This window comes from Panicum hallii, chromosome 2, assembly GCF_002211085.1.
Source record: "Panicum hallii strain FIL2 chromosome 2, PHallii_v3.1, whole genome shotgun sequence".
Taxonomy (NCBI): domain Eukaryota; kingdom Viridiplantae; phylum Streptophyta; class Magnoliopsida; order Poales; family Poaceae; genus Panicum; species Panicum hallii.
Genome location: NC_038043.1, coordinates 55,569,632 through 55,590,561, shown reverse-complemented (window position 1 = coordinate 55,590,561; position 20,930 = coordinate 55,569,632). Strand labels below are relative to the sequence as shown.

Here is a 20,930-nt window from a genome sequence, read left to right as displayed (position 1 = left end):
TTCCTTTTTTTCTTTCTCTCGACTAATTTGGTCGTGTTTGCTGGTGGGACCTTGGGTTACGTCGTTTTTACGGTACAGGGAAAGATTTGTCTGGTTTGTTTACGGACAAACCCTTGGTGGAGCCTCAGCGGCTCAGCCCTCGACGTGAGCCGTTCCGATTCGAGCTGGCTGTGCCGTTGGCTGTAACGGGATTGGTTCGGAATCAGAGAGGAGACACAGAGAGGCAAACAAGCACGCTAGGGTAGTCAGTAAAAAATCCATTCACATAATCAGCCTGTTGTATCATTTCCCAATCACGGTAGTCAGAAGGTTCTTTCTCGTCTAGAATAACAAGATCCAAACCTTTCAGTATATCATTATCCATTCCATCACTTAATAGTGAGCCAACATCACACGAGAAAATAGCTGATCAAGTAGAGATTGGTGTGCCAACATGTCAAGGTAGATTAGCTCCCCAAGTTTGGCCAAGAAACTGCTGATTGCTTTTATCATATACGAAATTGGATATGCGATTCGCCTCGACATAGTTTGATTGCCAAACAAGTAAGAAATCCTTAACATTAAAGTCAAGCTCAGGAAGCAACCAAGACAAACTTCTCTAGCGAGTTGATAAGTTTCTCCGGTGAGTTAGCGAGTTGATAGAGCACTTGTCCTTGTATCAACTCTGTCGAGATTGAAATCCAAGACATTATCAGGTCAAAAGATGTTCATTTTATTGCTACTCCATCTATTTCAAAGTGTAGGTTATTTTAATTTTTTAATTTATAGTATTTACTATGTATTATATCTAGATACATAGTAAATACTATAAATTAAAAAAATTAAAATGGTCTATATTTTGCAATGAAGGGAGAACTATTTTGATGATCTTTATTCCTCCGATGACTCCTTGTACGCAATGCAATTTTGCACGGTGGGTGAGACTGACGACGACCAAATGCTCACAATCACAGTTACAGCAATCCTACCACAATTGGCCAAGCAAAGACACGTCCTGCTGCTAGTTGACGACACGGCAATTCCTCCTCTGATCTCCCTGTTTGCCGGCGACATGGCACGTCGATGGCGCCACGAAGGCTGCGAGGGAACTTGCCCTGGTCCAGTGGAGTCAGCACGGAGTTCGCGAGGAGGATGCCGTTGACCTTGATGGCGGCATTAGTAGCTGGTGTCGAAGGTGAACTCGCCGCCAGTGCTGGGGGTCATGACCACCCTGTTCATAGACGCCATGGTCGGGCACTGCCGCATCAAACTCCTGCGCGTAGCCAGGGTCGATGAACGGGTCCACCGCGCCATTGCCGCGGAAGGCGCAGAGCCTCGGGGACACGAAGCATGTGCGCGTTGGAGAGCGCGACGTCGGCGAGGTCGGCCATGCCGAGGCCGCGCCGGGCGGAGGAGTCCCTGAATACCGGGAAGACAAACTTCGGGTTCGGCAGCCTGGTGGCGTCCGCCTCGTCGGAGAAGCGGCCGCCCGAACTGGAACGAGACGGCGTCGCGGGTGGCGAGCGCCACGACGTCGGGGCAGGAGACGGTGCCCGGCCGGGCACGTCGCCTTGGCCGCGTCGACCAGCTCCAGTTCGCCCAGCGACAAGTCGGGGCCCGCCGCCTTCTCCGTCCAGCAGCACCGACACGTCGCATCCCTGCAATGGATCTGGATCACACGGCCCGCGTAATGCACCAGCATCTGCTGCGGCACGACTTTGATCTTTCACAGATTGACCCCTCAATATTTTACATAAACCCTCTATTCGGATCGCGACTATTAATCACGATTTAAAATAGGGGGTTTTGTAAAAAATACCGGATCGCCATTTTGCATAAATATCCCTATGCTTTTGCAAATAAGCCCTCGTCTTCCGTTTGGGTTCGTTCTCCCCTCCACTCCACAATCCGCCGCCGCCGCCGCCGGCGACCGCCGCAAACGCGGGGTCCGGTGCGTCCCTTTCCCAGAGCAGAAGCTCTGGCTCGTCGGTTCCAACGGAGATTCGCCGGCCCATGGGCGGAAGGACACCTTCGCCCGTCTGCCGCACTCGTTTGGTCAATGTGGAGCACGCGAGACGAGATGGGGCCTCCTGTGGCGCCGTGCCGGCGACCGGTGGGCGGCGATCGGTGCGGGCTGGGGCTTGAGCTCCTTTCCTTTGCCTGGACCTCAAGAACGAAGGCGGCTGCGCCGTTGCGAAGGGTCGCCGTCGTGCTCAAGGCTGGTGGCTGCTGAGACCAGGCTGGCGTCTCTGACGAACGGCATGGGAGCTCACAATTGTTGTCAAGGCCTCAAGGGTGATCCTCCTCCACGTGCCACTGGAACTCGACAGCTTGACTGGAGGATCCCATGCCGAGCCACGCGGGACTAGCGGCGGCGGTGCCGACGTGAGGGACTGAAGAGGGATAGGGGAGGCAGCATTTCCGGCTCGGGCCTCTGCCGGCCGCCGGCGAGCCGTTCGCGGTCCTGCGCTTGCTGCCTGTCTTCTCTGCTGTTCCCGCCTTCCCGGCGGCGGACTCACCTGGCGCCTGGTCATCTGCGTCTGAAACATGTTCATGTCGTGCCGCAACTTCATCCTGAAACTACAGCACTGTACCGTCCGTGCACCACCACCAGCGAATGTGTATGGTAGCTTACTGGCTTTGACTGGTAGTACATTTTGCATTTATCCCTCTTCCTTTATATATAAAAAAATATCATCCTATTGCCTGAAGCAATCCAATACAACATGATATCCGTATACTTTTTTCACAACTTATTATGCTGTAAGAACAGCTGGGACATGTTTACATGTGTCATACAATACATTAGTAGAACGAGACAACATGATACATTGGACATTACATTCCTCCTAGAGGGAGGAGAAAACTCCAACTTAAAAACCCCAACTTGTCTATGCACATCAGCATACACCTCCTGTGATCTAACAGCCCATGGGTGCTCCAAAAACCCAACAAAAACTAGATCGGACGAAGCACACCGGGTCTGTCAAAAATCTGGAGGGAAAAAAGATATAACTTCCACATCGCAAAGTATCGCCTTTTCAGACTTCAGCGTGGTCCAACAACGGTAGGAAACTAGAGAAGGTGTCCTGGTGTAACACCAGTAAAAAACAATATAATGAAAGCAAACGTGTCAAATTTTCACTTGCCAAACCCTCCAGTTAGATCCTTCTTTTTGTGAGGATGATCTTAGAGTTTGGAAGATGGTGAGAGTGGCTGCTGTCAACTTTGGAGCCCACTTCTTTAGACAAACTTGGATGAGGTTGTACCTGCAAAATCAAGTTCCAAGTAACATTGTAAGTTTAAACATAAACTAATGAAAAAGGGTAAATTTGTAGCCCCAAAGCGTGAAATACCACCTAGCAAGTCAGCTCAGAATCTCCCAGAAGGAATTGATAAAACTTTGAACATTTCTTAATGGAATCGATTATTCTCATATGACCACAAACCAAGAAGGCAGTTGGTGTGTGTAGACATCACAGCAAGGCATAAGCATAACAATCATTGCATCTAACCTCATATTTGCGGAGCAGACTGGCAATCAACATTGATATCGCAAGAATCACAAACTTCTGGCCAACACATGCTCGACTTCCAGAACCAAATGGAAGAAATGACTCAGTCTTAGCACAGTCGGTGGAAAGATTCATCCCATTTGAGCCACTGGGCGCTGCTAATATATCTACAATATATGAAGAAAATAAACCGAAGATATAATTAGGAAGAGGCTTCACAAGAGTCTTGCAAAAATTGCTAAAGGTCTAACAAATGCATGACTGATCCAGATGCAGTCAAAAAAATAATGAGTTTAATGCAGTATTCTGAAACTGCTGTTGAGAATCCATTACTTATGTTTCGCTAGAACAGAAAAGTGAGAAGAAAAAAAGAGAGGGAGAGAGAACATACCTCCAAGAACAATGTCCTTTTTGAGGAACCGATGAGGATTGAACTGGCCAGCATCATTGCCCCACACAGAAGCATCCATTTGGACAAGATGCAAAGGAACTACCAATATTGCTCCAGCTGGCACAGTGATGCCCGAGCCAAGAGTCAAATCTGCAATCAAGGAAAATGAAATCCGAAGTGGGTCAAAATTGACCTGCAGCTGACAAATGAGTTCTGTTGCAGCTAAGATGCATGGACCAAAATCAGGATCACACTTCAAACCATCATTTCTCGATAGTAAAATCAGGATGTGCAAATGCATTTGTGAGGTCTAGAAAACTTGCATACCGTGTTTCAAAGAACACCTCTGCAGAAGAGGTCCCGCAGGCAAAAGGCGAGCAGATTCACATACAGTAGCAAGTAGAAATCGCATCCTAAGCACATCATCAACCTCCAGTTCAGATGATTCATTGCAGGCTGCAACAATCTCCGCATGTAGCTGCAAAAAGGAGTAGTATGAGTGAAGAGTCTTCCAGATTGTCCCGCACTTTTGTAAGATGCATAAATTTTTCAAATTTAACTAATTAACATGGGCAAGACAACACCAGCAATAGTTCATCACAAGAGCACAACCAAAATAGTTTGCAACACTGAAAGATAAAGGAACCAATTTGTACCTGATCTTGCAACTTTGGGAATACGACAAGCCTTGTCAAAATGTTGCCAATCAAGTTAGCAGAAGTGGAAATACCATGCAACATCAAACCCATGATGTTTCCACATATCTCCTCTTCTGAACTAAGTGATTCTTCAGCAGCCCCAAGGAGAGAATGACCTGCCATCATCCCTTCACTTTTCTGATAGGATCTCTGATCAAAGTGATGAACTGAACTGTTTTGGTCTCTCGATTTTCTTATGATGCTCTCTGTTAATATCTTCAGCTTAGCACATAGGGTCTGGTACCTCCTATAACTAGGCTTCCAAAATGGACAAACTGCATAAGAAGCCCAGAAGCAACCATCCTTTGCAACCATCATAAGAAGTTCCTCATAAGTAACAGTGTCAGACCAATCCAAGAAGGCATCACCAAAAAGAGTTGCACCAATGATGTTAAATGCCATGTGCCGGGAGAAAGATCTACTGTCCAGAAAATCCTTGGACATAATAGAGTCGCTTCTATACATGATAGCATCGATAACTTTGAATGAATTTAGATTGCCACCAATTGTAAGTTTTTCATTCAAAAATATTTTCAGAGATTCTCTTGTACTTTTGACCTGAAAATTACCAAGAAAACTATTAGAAGAATTCAAAAAATCAAAGTAGTGAAGGTGCAATTTGCATACAAATAGTGTTGCAAAAAAAAATGGATCAATACAAACTGCATTGATATACATACCTTCTCGAATGAGGACACAAATAGACTAAGTCTTCCACAAGCTAAATTATATGTTCTACCAGTCAATGGTAACTTGTCTTCAGCCTTTGTTAGCACCTCTTTGACTAGAGTAGGATCTTTAACTGATACAAGTAGTTGAGAGGGTCCTACCCACAGGCGAACAACTGGACCATAGCTGCTATGCAATTTTGATAGGAAACCTACAAAATGAAGAAGTTCAAAGCAAAATATGAGCATATATCAATGGACGCATCATATAAACTATTAACGAAGGACCCTTAGTTACCATAACAATGGCAAATATCGAACAAAGTATTTCATGTTTACAGGGATGATGCGAAGAAGTATTAGATTGGTAGTTGACAATAGTAAATATGCTAGCAATACAGCTTGAATATTTGATGAAACATTGTAAGCCGAAGCCTTGAATGGCACAGGCTCTAAAGTGGTCGAGTAGGCCATCATATGCCCATGCTCATAAAGAACAGCACTATCTATGTTGGATCACATGGGACCAAAAATTATGTATCAACAAACTCATGCATCTACCTACTACCATTTATGTCTGGTAGAATTTCAAACACAGCACCCCCTGCGCTGTCCTAGTAAGTTGTACAAAAAGTGCCCATTCCAAGGAAAATTAGAATATGTGGTTAACTCTACTATAACTTAACAGACATACAGTTGACAAAAGTCCAGGTAAAAGGAATGCGGGTGATTTTTCAAAACAGCATGAATTTCGAGAAGTAAATTGATTCTGCTTTTTCACCCCGAATCATAGGATGGGAACTGAAAAGAGTACGACCATGACGTAATGAAGATGCAACAATTAGATCATGACAAGAACAGAAAACCTAGCAAATTGCCTAAATTTGAATTAACCACTCAGAAGTGATCAGGCCATTACAATCGTACAGTATGAAATTGTATTAAATATAAATATCACTGATCAAGTTCAAGCAATAATACAAGGTTAAATATAGGTCATCAGCAAACCCTCAGAAACAAATCAGGATTTAAGGTAACTGTGCTAACAAGTGCAATTGCTGTGTCTGTGGACAGAAACCAAAGCTCAGTGACACAATTTTATCTCAACACTAGTCTAAATGCTTTACGCAAAAATATTGCATCAATTGTGCAGATCTCATCTCATTATCAGTTAACAGAGCAACCAAATAAAAAAGTAAACCTGGATCGCTGCCTCACAAGCTTGGAGCAGTAAAATTGATCATAACTTTGCCATGTAATTGGCCACATCAAATAGTCAAAATCACATCCCGATCAACCCCCACCGAGATCAGCCTATACTAAAGCAAAATCCCTCATCAATCGATCAAAAGAATACGAAATTCCCAACAGATCATTGCTCAAGTAGCTAGCTCGGAGCCAAATACTGATTGCTCTGCATCTCGAGTAAGAGTCACCAAATCTCGAATCGAATTGGATTGTTACAATCACATCCAGTCCCCAATCGAACAGTACCCAACGCCCGAGCATCTCGAATAGCCCGTACGAAAAAAAAATGAACACACTGCAGAGGTCGCGCTGGTGCCAAATCCAATATTCCAATCCCCATCATAACCGCCACCAACCAACAAATTGAACCGAACCATGGTTACGTGAACGGGTAATAAGGTGGAAAGGTGATCGGGTACCAACCGGTGATGTCGCCGCCGGTGCGTAGGACGTCGGCGAGCCCGGGGTCGGCGAGGAGCGCGCGGGGCCCCGGGATGCGGGAGCCGAGGGCCCAGAGGCGGAGCAGCGCGGCGACGCGGACGAGCAGGACCCAGGTGACGGCGAGGAGGACCGCCCAGAGCAGCGCGTTGGTGCCCCGCTGGGCGTAGTCGCGGAGGAAGGCGCGGCCCCCGCCGACGCAGGCCGGCCAGGCAGCAGGGCCCGCGGTGAGGAGCGCGCCCAGGAGGGTGAACGGCACGGCGGTTGAGTCGCAGGAGGAGGTGGAGGACGCCATGGCGGCGCGGGAGGGCGGGGGTGGGGGCTGGGCGGAGCTGTGAGAGGAGCAGGAGCTCGAGCTCTCCCTGGAAGAAGAGAAGAGGACAGGGACATTCGCCTACGGCTCCTCTAAAAAAGATCTACGATTTTCTTACGCCTAGACCCTCCTCTACTTGAGAAATCTAAAACACAGCCCTCAACTAAAGTTTTTTGTCCGAAGGCACAAAACGGCGCGAACGTAATTTACCAGACCAAAAATTACGGAAAACAAATGTGTCTCCCTCAGACTAAAGCAGCAAAATTTTCGGCGAGCGGAGCGACCAAAAATCACCGTGCTTTCCTCGGTGAAAAGGGCAGGCGATGTACACTCACTGTCAGGTCAAAACTGCATCCACGTGAAACGAGAGGCCACCCGGCGGCTGGTTGATTGGAGCTGGCGATCGGACGCCTCTAGGCTGTCCAATCCAATCGCCTCATCAAGCCGCAAAAGAACAATCACGCGGCGAATTCTCAAGCATTGCCCTGTGAATGTGATTACCTGGCGTCTCTTTAGGCTTTCGCGTTGACCCCGCGCGCGATCCGTGCCACTCGCCCGCATCCGCCAACCTCCAGCGCAAGTCAACTGGGCTGGCCACTGGCGCTGGGCGTGGGCAGGCTCGTGCTCGCGCATTGGCTTGGCGGTAAAGGCAGCGCGGGCTCCCTTTCGGCGAGATCAGCTCGTTTTAAATGGTTTGACCTGGCAGATCGCTGGGACAGCGACCTGGGCGTCCAAATTGCCCTCGTCTCGAGCTTGATACGACGCCCAACTCTTTGCGTATTGGTGCATTCCACCTTCGCAGACCATTTATTTTATAGGAAAAGCAGGGGAGATAAGTGGGAAAAATTTTGTAAGTACATTCTGGAGATGGTTCGGATATGCTATGAAATTAGCATGGATGGCAAAGTTTGGTAATCGGACACTTGACGCATGGGACTCTGGGAGTCTTGAGAGAGGAAAAGCCATGAAAGGTGGATTTGCTCATTTATCCGGATTAAGCACTGACGCAGTCGGTTCGGCAAGGGATTGAATAGTCAGCAGATCAGTGTAGCTCACTCGTTGTAGTAGGCTATACCACTAGCAGCTATGAGCCAATGATTGTCCATAGCTTCTACTCCTAGCAGTGGCTGATGCTGCTTGTCGTCTGCTCATGCTCGTCCCGGGGACGGCCTTCTCTATCTTCACTTCTTCAGCATGAAAGCTACGCCTGGGTCCCACTCGGAAAATGCCAGGTGGCTGACAAGTAGCCGAGCAGTGGGCCCGGACAGCGCGCGCCCAAGCCCCATGCCTCAGCCGGGCGGACACGTGTGCAGCGCTGGCGAGTGCCGTCCGCGGAAGCCCATGCCCCATGACCATCAGCATGAGCCCATGCGGGAGACCCCTGATTGGACCAGATCTGCCGTGATCCGCCAACCACTACCAGGCTGCCACAGCTTCACGGGGCTCTTTTTTTTCTTTCTTTTTTACGAAAATAAGAAAACGCCAACAACCTTACAAACTGAACTGACTACATTGTGCAAAGCTCGCAACTTTCCACACTGACTAAATTTTTCTGTAGTCAGCTGAGTTTAGTTGCCACCCCTAATTCTGCAAAGCTCACAACTAAACTGACTACAGAAAAAATAGCCGTTTGAAGATGTGGTGTGAAAACCAAACCCCGGGCAAAATTTAAATTTAGCCGTTTCATTCGGCTAAATGGTGGATCGAACATTCCAGCACACCCCTAAACAGCTTTATCTGAGTCGCGCGCACAAGCCTAAAACATTCTTCCACCATCAACTATGGTAACACAAAATTCCAGCTTGCTATGCTTCAACTGGCTAATATGCTCGCCAACCTAAACAGCTATGCAGCAGCTGATCAACCCCTTCGTCTCACTCTCACAGCAGCTTTTCCTCGGTTCCCTGCAAAAGTCATTTGTACAAACTTCTTAAAAACGCTTGCACAACATAAAGTAGAATGTGTAGCCCGGGAGGCATTGATAGATGGTCCCTCAAAAGGAATAGTTATGGGGTCAAGGAAGGAGAACATACTGTGACGCTTCCTGCCGCGGCAGTATCTGCTCCCGCACAGGCATTGAAATGCTCCGCCAGGATGCTTATCATCATCAAAATCAATACCATAATCCTGAAACAGGGAAGATTAATTTAGATCGGTCAAACTCCCAAGGATCAGAGAGTGTGTGCATCCTATGCTGATCTAATAAACTGCATAGCATGGCACTGAAAATGAAACCAACACAGCTTGCCGCAAATATGATTTAGCTAAAGAGAATAAACTAGAAGAAATCTGGTATTTGTATAGAACTGCGAAGAGGGCTTCCGAATTTGGGTTTAGGGGTGGGGGGATATTGTGACAGCATCTGCAGTCTTTGATTTTGACAAGTCTTATTTATCTTGAGAAATACACATCTTTGGAGATATTGCACGGAAGTTAATATTTTATATCAACAAACTACACAAGCCTTACCCATGTGAGCTCCTCAAATGCCTCCACCTTCTTGCTTGTGAAAAGTGCAAGCTTGAAAGGGGAAAAAAAGAAAAAGAAAATAGAAATATTATCAGCATCGTATGCCTATGATATACTATTTGAAAGGCTAACATATCGACACGTCAGTTTATAGAATTTAAGAACTCACAGAACTTACATGGTAATAGTGATGACCAGGGGTCTCCACTTCCACAGGGATCCCAACTAAATTTGCATCATAGCATCTACGTGAATGGAGTTACGACCGTAAGAAAAGAAAAGGGGAAGAATCATCTCTGCTATCATTCCCATAAAATAATAGGGTAGCAAGACCAGATTGGGAACAGTCAGAGCACACCTGTGGTTGATGAATCTCCCAACATTCCCATAAATTGTTGCATCCAGGAATAAAGCCTCTTCATCCTTCAACACCCCCTCTGAACCCCAATCAGCACCCAAGTCCACCAGGTACGTATACCCAGCCTTGTGCGCTTTTTGAGATGTTCTTTCATGTAGCTCCGTACTTGTTAGCAACTCCCCAACATATTCACAGACAAAAGCTCCTTTTGGAAGTTCATCAAGTGCGCGTAGGCCCCAACCCTTCCCTTCTTGTGTGAAAAATACCTGGGCAAAAATAATAGGAATGTAATTAATGACAATTCAACCAACCAGCTTCAATAATACATGGATGCTGTGGATGAAAAATAAAGGGAAGTTATTAAAGGAGCAAGAAGGAACTGAGCTAGCTCAGTTGGTGGAGGTGTGGGTGCGCACACCCCACCACCCAAGTTCAAGTCCTCTCTTCCACTCAAATCTGGGTGTCCATTTCTTATTATTTGCAATGCCGCCTTAGGTTGGTTGAGTTTTCTTTTATCTCCACTCAAACGCACAAAGATTTCTTCTTATTTACAATTCCACCATAGGACAGAACCCTAAAACCTAATCCACCCAAATCTTGATGTGTTTTGCTCCCACTGAGTCCGCCCTCGCTTGTAAAAATGATGCGTCGACAAATAGGCCCAAGCACATCCAAACCCTCACAGAATATCAGTTCCATTTTGCCCAAAGCTGCAGAACCCATCCCTGTTCACCAGCTTCATTTGCATCTCATGCAGTCGTGCGCCTCTCCCCTCCAAGTTCAATCACCACCACCAGGAACCCTAACACATCTGCCCTCGTCGTTGGTCACAAATGGAATGCATAACCAACGCCACCATTGTCCTCCCCTCACATTTCTACTGCTACCCCTCCGTTGTGCTCGTTGGTCATGGCTGGAACAGTCATCCTAGCCAAGCCGACGTGAGGTCAAACGGATCTCGATCTCATCATCAAGCCGCCGTCGACTCCACCGGATCCTGTTGCTAGCCTTCCGTCTATGTGCATCTCCGGGATCCCATCGCAGGCCATCGTACATCCATGATGGGTCACCCGGATCCACTGGAAAGACGATTGATAAGGCCATAAGAGTGCATAACACAGTGGCTTGCCATTTATGGCAGTGCTCCATCACAATAGCACTCTAATCCGAAGATCGATCCCTGGCATCCATTCTTGTCTTGCCCGGACGCCCTCAGTTCTTTGTTCCATCACTACGGTATACCAGTCCAAGATCTCAGGCAATCATAGTCGCTGCCCTCACTCGACTCGAATATCATGTACTACCTAGTAGATTAACTCCTTGACATTCTATATTTTGTTTTCAAACGAATAAATGGAGATGCTATACCGTATTGACCATGGAGCTCAGATATTCAAACACCAGATTGTCCTTCCAGGACGAAAAGCAAATGATATTCTCTTCATCGATTCTTTGCTCTCGCTGGATGGAAATTGCCCCTTTTCAGTATTGATTATGCCTTTGTTGTTCTTAGCTGTTTGGTGCTTAAATCGTATCTACATACAGGTTTATACATTTAAATTTGACACCTGTTCAACAAAATCTGGTTCAGCTAAGTGTTCCTAGATTGTGTTAATTTTTCAGTCAAAGTGTGCAAATCTACAGTCGATATACCATTGTATTTTTCAAGGGTTGAGACGATGTTTAGTTTGACAAATACCATGTCTGATAATCTGTAAGTCTGGTGCCTGACAATTCCTCAGCACCAAGCTAACATGATTTTGCGAAGCAAGACTTTTTGTTCGAGGTCTCCATGCAACAGGCTGTAGTGTATTCCAAACATATTTTAAGGTACAAGGGAGGGCAGAACGAGAAGGATATCCTATGTATTAATTATCTGAAAATCCATAAGAGTTTTGTCAAGAATTCTATACGTACTGATATATCCAAGTTCAGCTAAACTGTTGTAATTAGCTCTATTATTCACATGTAAACAAATTTGACTAATATGATTTTTGGTGTCCATAGCAAAACACGGGCATTTAGATAGTTGAAGGATCAACAAAAGTAGTGTGCAGCATGAGTACCACATCAATATTCGTAAATATAAATTTACAGAAGCATTAGATATTACCTGCAGGTTGCATGTTATACCACGTTGAACCACACGGTTACCACATTGCATGTTACAACCACATTTACTCCAGCATTCCTTGATAACTTTCCTAACAAGTTGGCCGCTGCAAGGCTCTGGTGGAGCCTCATTCCTGGACCTCTTGAGTGGTTTACAGAAAAAGTTGCGATGCTTTTCTGGGAATAAATTCACAGAGAAACACTCATCAATGAACGCTGCCCTAACCAAACCGTCTGGTGTATATGCAAATTCACCCCCAGTTTCTCTTGCACAGGCACATGGTACAGGGGCAGACAAGCAGTTGCCAAAGCAGTCAGCACAACCGTCCTCGTCACCAATTCTGGCAGCAGAGATGTTGGCATAGGGCTTCTGGGAAACAAGATTTCTTTGTTTATAATAAAAGGGAGATGGACATTGATCGCTGCCGAATTCGTTTACCACTGATATCCTTACTTTTTCTTCTCCCCTTGATATATCAGATGCATCATGGGTACGACTTAGGTGAGAAGGTGCCAGATGCTGAGCAACCATTGAATTTGCTTGGTCATTATCTGAAGTTTCTAAAATCCATGAATCTTCTACAGATTTATATTTCCCACCTCCCCTACTAATGCAAGCAATTGGTTTCACAAGTGCAGCACCATTCATCATTGGCTCCTTTTGCAAGTTTCTGCCATTGTCAAAAGAATCAGATTGTATATTATATTCTGCAGTATGATCATTGCCCACTTGTTCTACACATTCGCATATCTCATTGATCAGGCTGCTAATGGAAAAATTTGGTGGCAGACTCTTGTATGAGCGAAAACATTTATCCTCAACCATCCTGAAAACTGCTTCTAAACTGGGCATGCGGAACTTTGATGGGTCTATGTTGCATTTTATTGACATCTTGACCTCACCCATAGTGGATGATGCTATCTCAGTGTGCAAGCACCGCGCTTGATGTGTACATTCATCTGCAGATCCCGTCCGAGTGTTGTGCATCACAGCTGTGTGATCAGAGTCAGACGATCTTTCCTGATTTTGAGCTTGTTTCCCCATGCTGTCCACGGGTTCAACAAAGGAAGTGGATGATCTCCTTGTTCCACAACGCTGAACTGGCCTGCCTTTATTACCTATATAAGGTTCAGCATAGTCCCGTCAGAATAAAGAAACTAGTTATAGCATTACAGAAAAAACAGCAAGAATAAGTACTAGTTTGACAGCCAGGTTAATGGCTAAACACAACAAACTAATCTCCTGGCGCATAGAGGACTCGATGGAACAAACATCAAAGGGGAAAAGCGCGATCTATATATGAAACATGACCATCTCCATGATCTGTTATTTTAACACGAAGACTGATGGAATAATCAATCAGATTGGTGCATGCAAACCTGAAGTCTCTGTTTGATTTTGATCGGGTGGATGCAATGCTGGAGGTCCTGCAGCACCTGAGGAGCTGGTGTTGAACATATGGGAAACAATGCCGACTTGAGCATCAAGCAAGCTCTGTGCTGCATCCATATCAGGTTCAGGCTTAGGCTCTCTCAAGAAGACAGCTTGTTGGAAATCTTCATCCACAATCTTCCTTGCCATCTTGTGTGCAGTAAGAGGAGATGACGGGGACAATTGAGGATCAATAGAGTGATCTGCTGAGAAATTATTAGAGTTGGTTCTAGGCCTCTTGACACGAGGTGCCTCTGTCTCACTATACAAGTCGCAGGGGCCACCACGGACGACAAGGGACGTAGAAGGCTGGTAGTGATCTTCCTCTGGCGCAACCATTCTCGGGTGGTGGTTACCATGCTCTGGCCCCTGCACCCCAGCAGGGGCAAGTGATGAAGCATCAGTAAGCCATTTTAATTAGTCTGGCAGGAAAGGAATAGTAAATAAAAGAGGGCCTTTTCTTGGCCCATTTTTTATCCCATAATAATGCCCAAAAAACAAATTTTTTTTGTTTCACTCTTTTCCATTTGGGCAAGACGAAAAGAATGGTTGGGCAGAGGGTACCTGGGGGCGGTCACGGGCGTCGAGGGTGGCGTCGGCCAGGGCGCGGTAGCCCTCGTCCTCGATGGGCTCCCAGTTGTTGTCAAAGAGCTTGAGGAGGCTCTTGAGGACGGGGGTGACCTCCTTCTTGGAGAATCCCAGGGCCTTCATGGCGTCAATGGCGCGGCGTGCCCGCTCCGTCCGGGAAGCCATCCCGCCCCTATACGGCTGGCTGTCCGCGCGATCACTCACGAACCCAGGCGAGAGGAGGAGGAAGCTGATCAGGGTATCGCATTGCTAGGGTTTGCCACGGCCATCCGTGTCTCGAGTGCCTGGCTGCGGGAAGGGGAAGCTGAAGGAGTGCAACTCAACTGACCGTTTGGAAGAGGAATCGCCGCTTCCCAGTCCAAGAGGTATCGAATTGATAAATAAATTTTAGATTCCAATGTACAGCATCAAGTTGAGATGGCCGAGTTGGTCTAAGGCGCCAGATTAAGGTTCTGGTCCGAAAGGGCGTGGGTTCAAATCCCACTCTCAACAAAACATTCTTTTTTTCAAATCACACCCTCAACCAAACACATCAGCTTTTGCGTTTTTTTCTCCTTTTTTTGTTTGGCACACTACACCTCTCAGCTTATAACTTACCCCTCCAAAAACATGTCACTCGTGACTAGCCAGGTCTTGCACGTTTTTGTGTCCGTGCAACTAGACAACATCGCGTCAACGTTCAAAAATGCAAGTTCGCTCAAATCTCATGGGAGTCCAAGATTTTTATAGAATCAAAATTGTGTAACTCCAAAGGCTGGAGGAGTAAGGGGAGTCGAAAGCCTCATTTATCAAGCAGAACCCCCAATGCTTTTGCTACGGAAAAACCTAGCCAATCGACATAATTAGTAGGACGATCTCTAACTTGCCTATATTGCTATATACATTGAAGATTTGAATATACAATGTGCACGCTGTTGTATTATGTTATTGACGGCCTCTGCAGCTCTTTCACTGCTCACAAGCTTTTCGTGGCGGCAACATTGTCCGCTTTGCTGGATTTCTGTGCAGTCATGGCCTCATGGGAGGCCGAGCAGCGCGGTTCAAAGTGGAGTCCACCTGTAGATACGAGCAGGGGCAACGGGGGTGGGCATGGACCACCAACACGACCTCGCGGTTTTGAAGCAATAAGCAGTGAACTGGAGAGGTATATCATCTCATTCCTACAGCAGCACAGTCATATTCCACAAAACTTCATCCTTCTCCATCGGGAAGGGTGCACAGTGCAACTAATGTGCCAGAACAAGAAGGCGGTGGTGATTCATCAATCCGCAGTTAGTAGAACAAGGGGTTCAAAATTCAAAAATACTGTGAATGGAGGCCTATGATGATTTTCCGATGGAAAGATCCATGTGAAGATAAGCAATGCAGGCGACAAAGAACAGCAACGCTGCAGATACTAGCATCAATGGTTCCGCCAGCATGAAGATCGGATTGAATTCATAGTACACCTGAAGTAGCCAGAATGTTCCACGGATTAGAATCAAGAGATGCATGGTTCAAAGGTGTGGTTAAACAATGCTTCATCAGAATGTTAACAAGTACCTGGAAAGGAACGTTGTGCTCTCCTACAACATTTTTCTTTTTTAGTACCACCGTTGTCCTTCCAACAACATCAAGGTATGAGTAACTAATCTGCATCAGTAGCAAGTATCATAGTCACAAAATAATCTTTCATTACCAGAACATGAGAAAGGCACTGTTCCATTTGCAAAATAGATGCTCAGAGCACACATCTTTTGCAAAATAGATGGAAAAATACAAGGCTGGCATACAAACTAAGGTGAAATACAAAGTTCCAGGACTCAGAGGAAGTATGCACAGCTCATGAATTGAAACTAAACCAGGAAGCACGTGTTGCCAAGACCCTACCAGAAGTTAACTGATTCCACTGAACAATAAAAGCTTAAACTTGCAACAGCTCGGATTATACTCTATCTATCAATCATAGTTCTTCTAGATTTATAGGTGCATGCCAGCAGTTTAGATCCAAAAATGTAAAATTTGGATATAGGAGGGGGAGACATAATTAATGTTAAGAAGGAAAGATGTGATTACCTCAAGATGTTTCTCTGTTACAAAAGGAACTACAGGCTGTGGATTTTTTGATCCTTCAGGGAGCACAACCTGCAACATTAAACGGTTTGAGAAGATTCTGTTTTAAATGCGCATACCAAAAAGAATAACTTCTGATATTTCATCTGCACTCCTTCAATGAAGCAGCAATCTGGTCTATTTCTCAAGAATCACATTTCTTGTTTAACTAGTCTCGGATAAAAAGCTGAACTATGCAAGGAACATGGTGATCAACCTAGGGGAAAAAACAGAGAGGATGATACCAGAGATTGCATTTACGCTAGCATGAAATGCGCAGATGCTAAGTAATTCAATATGTGTTTATTAATTAGGCTACACGTAGCATCAGTACAAAAGAGCGCTTCATCAGAAAATATAAACCTTAAAATTTAAAAGTAAGATTGTCAACCACAGTAGCCAATCAAGAGCAACCAAAGACTTACTTTAATTGTAAGATCATCAACCACAGTATCCAATAGAGGGCAACCAAAAGTAAGGTTGATGTAACGCCGGCCATCATCTGACTCGAAGAGAAAATCTTGCAATGGTAGACCATAGCCAATGGTGAACGTGCAGTGCCAGCCACCAAACAATGGATATCTGGGCTCAATTTCTAGTTCAGACTGAATAAGAAAAGCATGCTTTAGTGAACAATTTTACACTAAGTAAAATAAAGGATATATTTGACTCCACTAACAAGAATGGATGCATATCTGGTGAAAAAGCTCTAGAAGTTTTCAAAAATCTTGAAAAACTCACCATCCATAAATAAGGCTAAAATTTGATGCCAAATAAAATGTCAAAGTTCAAACTCCAAACCATCAGAGAGATTTGTCAGCCACATATGCAAAAATGATAAATCTGTGGTTTAGAAAGAGACAATTTGATATGTTTGTCCTTTTGTGCATATGTAGCAGATATTTGTCATTTTTGTATCTCACAAATGGGATGGAGTTTGGTCCTAAAATTTTGCATGCATCATATGAGAGATGATAACCTCATCTGTGGAAGGTAAGCTTTTAAGATTTTTAAAAACTTCTCAATATGATTTTTGATGGGTTTTTCAAGTTTCCAACAGTTTACTGGTTCCACCAGATATGCTGCCAACTAGAATAGCAATTCATTAAAATCTTATGCTTGTGCAAAAAATATCTTGTACCTTGAGTGAATCAGTGCGCAGATGGGATGTGGAGATGTTACCGATCTCATCACGATAGTAAACTGAATGAACCCGAGGAGGCAGCCTTGCAAGAAGATTCTTGAATGACGACGCTCCACTGATAGATGGCCTAGACTGATACTCAAGCCTAGCAAGAAAGATCTGAGTGAGTAATTATGAACCATTTAACTAAGTTGACCTAATAAGTTGCTTACACCTAATATCATACAGGTTCAAGTCTCCATGTCCATACTGAATTCTTTATTTAACAAACAAAAACATAGACCTAGCAAAGCAATGCTTGGGGTATCAGCCCATATATTATTTTATTTGTTCATTACTACACCTATATTGTTGGAAGAAGTGGACAATGATCAGAGAGATCATTCGACAAGATGGTGTAAGGGAAAGCATCCCCAACTCATGTATGCCAATGGTTCTCACTGACATGGGGCTGTGACGCACATGTCACTCTAACAGCCAAAGGCACCTTTTACATCCAAGAAGTTTTTTAGTCACATTCGTTTCATGCCAAGGCCTTTTTAGAACCAGATAAACTGAAAATAAGGTGTAAAGAATATAACCTTGAAAAGACTCCTTTGTGCCGAGCCCCACCGTGCCTCAGTTTATAATGCTCAGTGATTTGGACATTTCCCCAGTGAGAAATCTCCACCTTGCGTACGAGCTCCTCAACAACAGCAAAAGGACGGTTATTCTCATAGTGCACAAGGATTGGCAAATATGAGTTCGGTGCCTGGTTTTTATATGTGCCATATTTCAATTCAGTACCAGCACGACTGGTTGGATCGACCCTTGTGAAGGACTCAATCCTATTGCTTGGTGTTTTGATGTAGGTAACCTGCTCCAGAACATGGTAAGGCGAGAGAAGCACCGCACTGTCACGGAAGTAAACCAGCTGGGACTCTGACTGGCTAATCTCAGCAGGAAAGGGCTCTAAAGTGTGTGTCAGCACGTATAACACTTCGAGAGTGGTTGTCTCGCCAGGTTTCAGAGGAGCGCCCAGCAGAACAGAGTAGAGGCGAGCACCATTCAGGGCAGTGGAGGCAAGATCAGAGGCTTCAACCGAGAGGGGCATGTATGTCTTCTTCTTGCGCTTCCCCTCTGCTCTTGTGGCCTTGACAATAGCGAGATGTTGAGCCTCTGTGGGCGTGAAGGCGAGAAGAACTTGGGAGGCATCAGAGGCAGATGGAGCATTCTCGACCTGGAAGGACGGTAATGATGTACTGTGAGTATAAATGCGGGAGAATCGCTAACTCTTGATCGAGGAAAGGACGATTACGGCATTATTACCTTCAATGTTAGATATACTTTGACAATGGGACTGGTGAGGTCGATCTGCAGGCAATTGGAATTTGTATGTCAGAAAAAATGCCATGACGACTTGAGAGGAAGATTTGCCACGGATAGAGGGGTTTTAGCAACGAATCGACCTCTATCTCTTAAACCCCGAACTGAAGCTTCCCCCGATCTAAGTCAGGCGTCGTTCCGTTTTCTCGGAACGGGCCGTTTTCGGGGGCCGTTCCGGGTGGAACGGAGCAGCCTGTATTGAAAACCGGAGTGTTCTGGCCAGGATCGAAACCTGGTCTGGCCGCTGCCGAACGAAGCCCCAATCGTATCGTTCAGCGCAGGATTTCGATCGATAATTGTAACAATATAAATATCTACTGAGGATGATGAAGAAGAAAAGCATCCAGATTCGCGTAATCTCGAAAGCTAATAGAAGTGTCAAACTTCAGAAGCAAGCAACCGGCATCACAGATTTGAGGAAGGGGAGAAGAAGAAGGTATCCATCGCCAGGATGAAAAGAACCATACCCTTTTCTCGGCAGAGACGACCCGGATGCCGTCCTCCGGCGGCAAGGAAGAGGAGGAAACGGCAGAAGCGGTGAGCAGGACGAGGACGAGGAGGGTGGGAGTGGTTAGGGTTTGGAGGGACGGCGGCATCGCGTCCGGTGGTCCGTCCGCCCTTACCGCTCGCCGGCGACTGACACTGCCGGTCGAGATCTGGACCTGAAACAAACGAGGGGAGGAAGGGGTGGGGGTGGACCGGAGGGGTGCGTGACTGACCGACTTGGCAGCAGTTGTTAGTCAAGGGAGGCACTACCAGCCGTCCATCATGGATCCTGCGGTCCTCCCAGGTCTGTGGCTGTGGCTGTGGTTTCTCTGGATGAAACTGTACGAGAGAAATCCCAAGAAGAAATCTTGGAGACCAACTTTGATGATTCTAGTTTCCTCGCTTATCAGACTTAGATATTTTGATACACTCATATTCTTAGATATCTTATAATACGCTGAGATTTACAAGTCAATATTTTTTTCCTAATTTTATTAGAGGAGCAATGAATTTAAAAGGTTCTTAAGCATTTTAAACTTATATTTTTGATACCACCATATTAGCATATAACAAAATCATGATCACTACTTTGTATATGCAAGTAGATAGAGCACGAAATTTTAGTTGTCTATATTATGTGTATGATCATGGATCTTCAATCATACGGTATTTAGTCATTGCACTAATATATTAATATAGAACCATTCAAGTTAAATGTAGATGGGTAGAGTGACAAAACAAAGACACGGATGCAGTGCATTAGGAATGCCTAAAGTTTATGAGCGTAGTCTGATGAGATTGAGCCTTCAGGTATGAATTACTGGGAATTATCCCCTATGAAACATCAACAAACGCTGATTGCACCCGCATACTCCTGGTAGAATAAGAAAAGACCCATAGTGTTGCACCATGATACTAAATGGTTTCAAAAAAAAATTAGTCTTGAATGGGCTAGAAAAGGTTGGGAAAAACTTATACCTTTTTGAGCTAAGTTGGATCGTGAAAGCATGTTAGGATCATGATCTACTATCCTAGGTTCTGTGCCGGTCCAGACGCTAATAAGAATCACCCCTAAATAAATAAATTTTGCAGAAATCACGGATCACGGGCTCTATTTCCGCTTCTGTCAACTAAGCTTAGATTATAATCTAAGCGAAGATTTTCTCGCCTTTTCTTTTCGCTTCTTGTAGTTCAAATTTCTGAAACGGCTTACTACCAAAGTGAAAATAAACAACAGGATGTTTTATGGGATTATGGCTTATTTTCACAGATAAGCCGACCTAAATAGTATGCGAGGATGCGTTTTTTTTTTTAGACCGCCTGTGAAGATGCGGCGGGCCTTTGTCCATCAGCCAGGACAGCCCATCCCCAGAACCACGCGCGCGTCAAAGCATGCCGAGTTGCCGACGGCCCATCAAAGCATGCCGCACCCGTCACCGTTTCCACTTCGGGCTCGAAACAGATCCAGCCCCGCGCCCACGGCCCATCAAAAACGCCTAGCCCGCGTCGGCCTTGTGCGAATCCACCACACCCGGGGACCCGCCCGCTCGCCCTCGCCCGTCTCCCCCGATTCGACGACACCTCGCCAGTCGCCACTGCAATTCACCCCACACCACCATAACGCGGCGGAATCGT

General features: G+C 45.5%; 3 protein-coding genes and 1 non-coding gene across 4 annotated transcripts; 1 reads left to right on the top strand and 3 right to left on the bottom strand.

Annotated features, from left to right (window-relative positions):
* Positions 1 to 2,709: 2,709 nt before the first annotated feature.
* LOC112880455 (cytochrome P450 3A31-like) lies at positions 2,710 to 7,300 on the bottom strand. Its single transcript, XM_025945091.1, has 7 exons — positions 6,923 to 7,300; positions 5,264 to 5,463; positions 4,542 to 5,141; positions 4,213 to 4,363; positions 3,886 to 4,035; positions 3,495 to 3,661; positions 2,710 to 3,248 (listed from the first exon to the last, which is right to left on the bottom strand). The coding sequence occupies exons 1-7, from the start codon at positions 7,230 to 7,232 to the stop codon at positions 3,141 to 3,143; spliced, it is 1,686 nt and encodes a 561-aa protein (XP_025800876.1). The 5' UTR covers positions 7,233 to 7,300; the 3' UTR covers positions 2,710 to 3,140.
* A 1,587-nt stretch (positions 7,301 to 8,887) lies between these two features.
* On the bottom strand, positions 8,888 to 14,547 carry LOC112880454 (probable inactive histone-lysine N-methyltransferase SUVR2). Its single transcript, XM_025945090.1, has 8 exons — positions 14,186 to 14,547; positions 13,570 to 13,990; positions 12,191 to 13,308; positions 10,078 to 10,343; positions 9,898 to 9,964; positions 9,720 to 9,770; positions 9,284 to 9,377; positions 8,888 to 9,154 (listed from the first exon to the last, which is right to left on the bottom strand). The coding sequence occupies exons 1-8, from the start codon at positions 14,372 to 14,374 to the stop codon at positions 9,111 to 9,113; spliced, it is 2,250 nt and encodes a 749-aa protein (XP_025800875.1). The 5' UTR covers positions 14,375 to 14,547; the 3' UTR covers positions 8,888 to 9,110.
* A 73-nt stretch (positions 14,548 to 14,620) lies between these two features.
* TRNAL-AAG lies at positions 14,621 to 14,701 on the top strand. Its single transcript has one exon. It is a non-coding gene; the product is annotated as a tRNA-Leu (tRNA).
* A 622-nt stretch (positions 14,702 to 15,323) lies between these two features.
* Positions 15,324 to 19,520, bottom strand: LOC112882387 (dolichyl-diphosphooligosaccharide--protein glycosyltransferase subunit 1B). The gene is made up of 8 exons (XM_025947435.1): positions 19,277 to 19,520; positions 18,753 to 18,797; positions 18,026 to 18,663; positions 17,442 to 17,589; positions 16,726 to 16,905; positions 16,265 to 16,333; positions 15,752 to 15,841; positions 15,324 to 15,657 (listed from the first exon to the last, which is right to left on the bottom strand). The coding sequence occupies exons 1-8, from the start codon at positions 19,403 to 19,405 to the stop codon at positions 15,529 to 15,531; spliced, it is 1,428 nt and encodes a 475-aa protein (XP_025803220.1). The 5' UTR covers positions 19,406 to 19,520; the 3' UTR covers positions 15,324 to 15,528.
* Between the last annotated feature and the right edge of the window lie 1,410 nt (positions 19,521 to 20,930).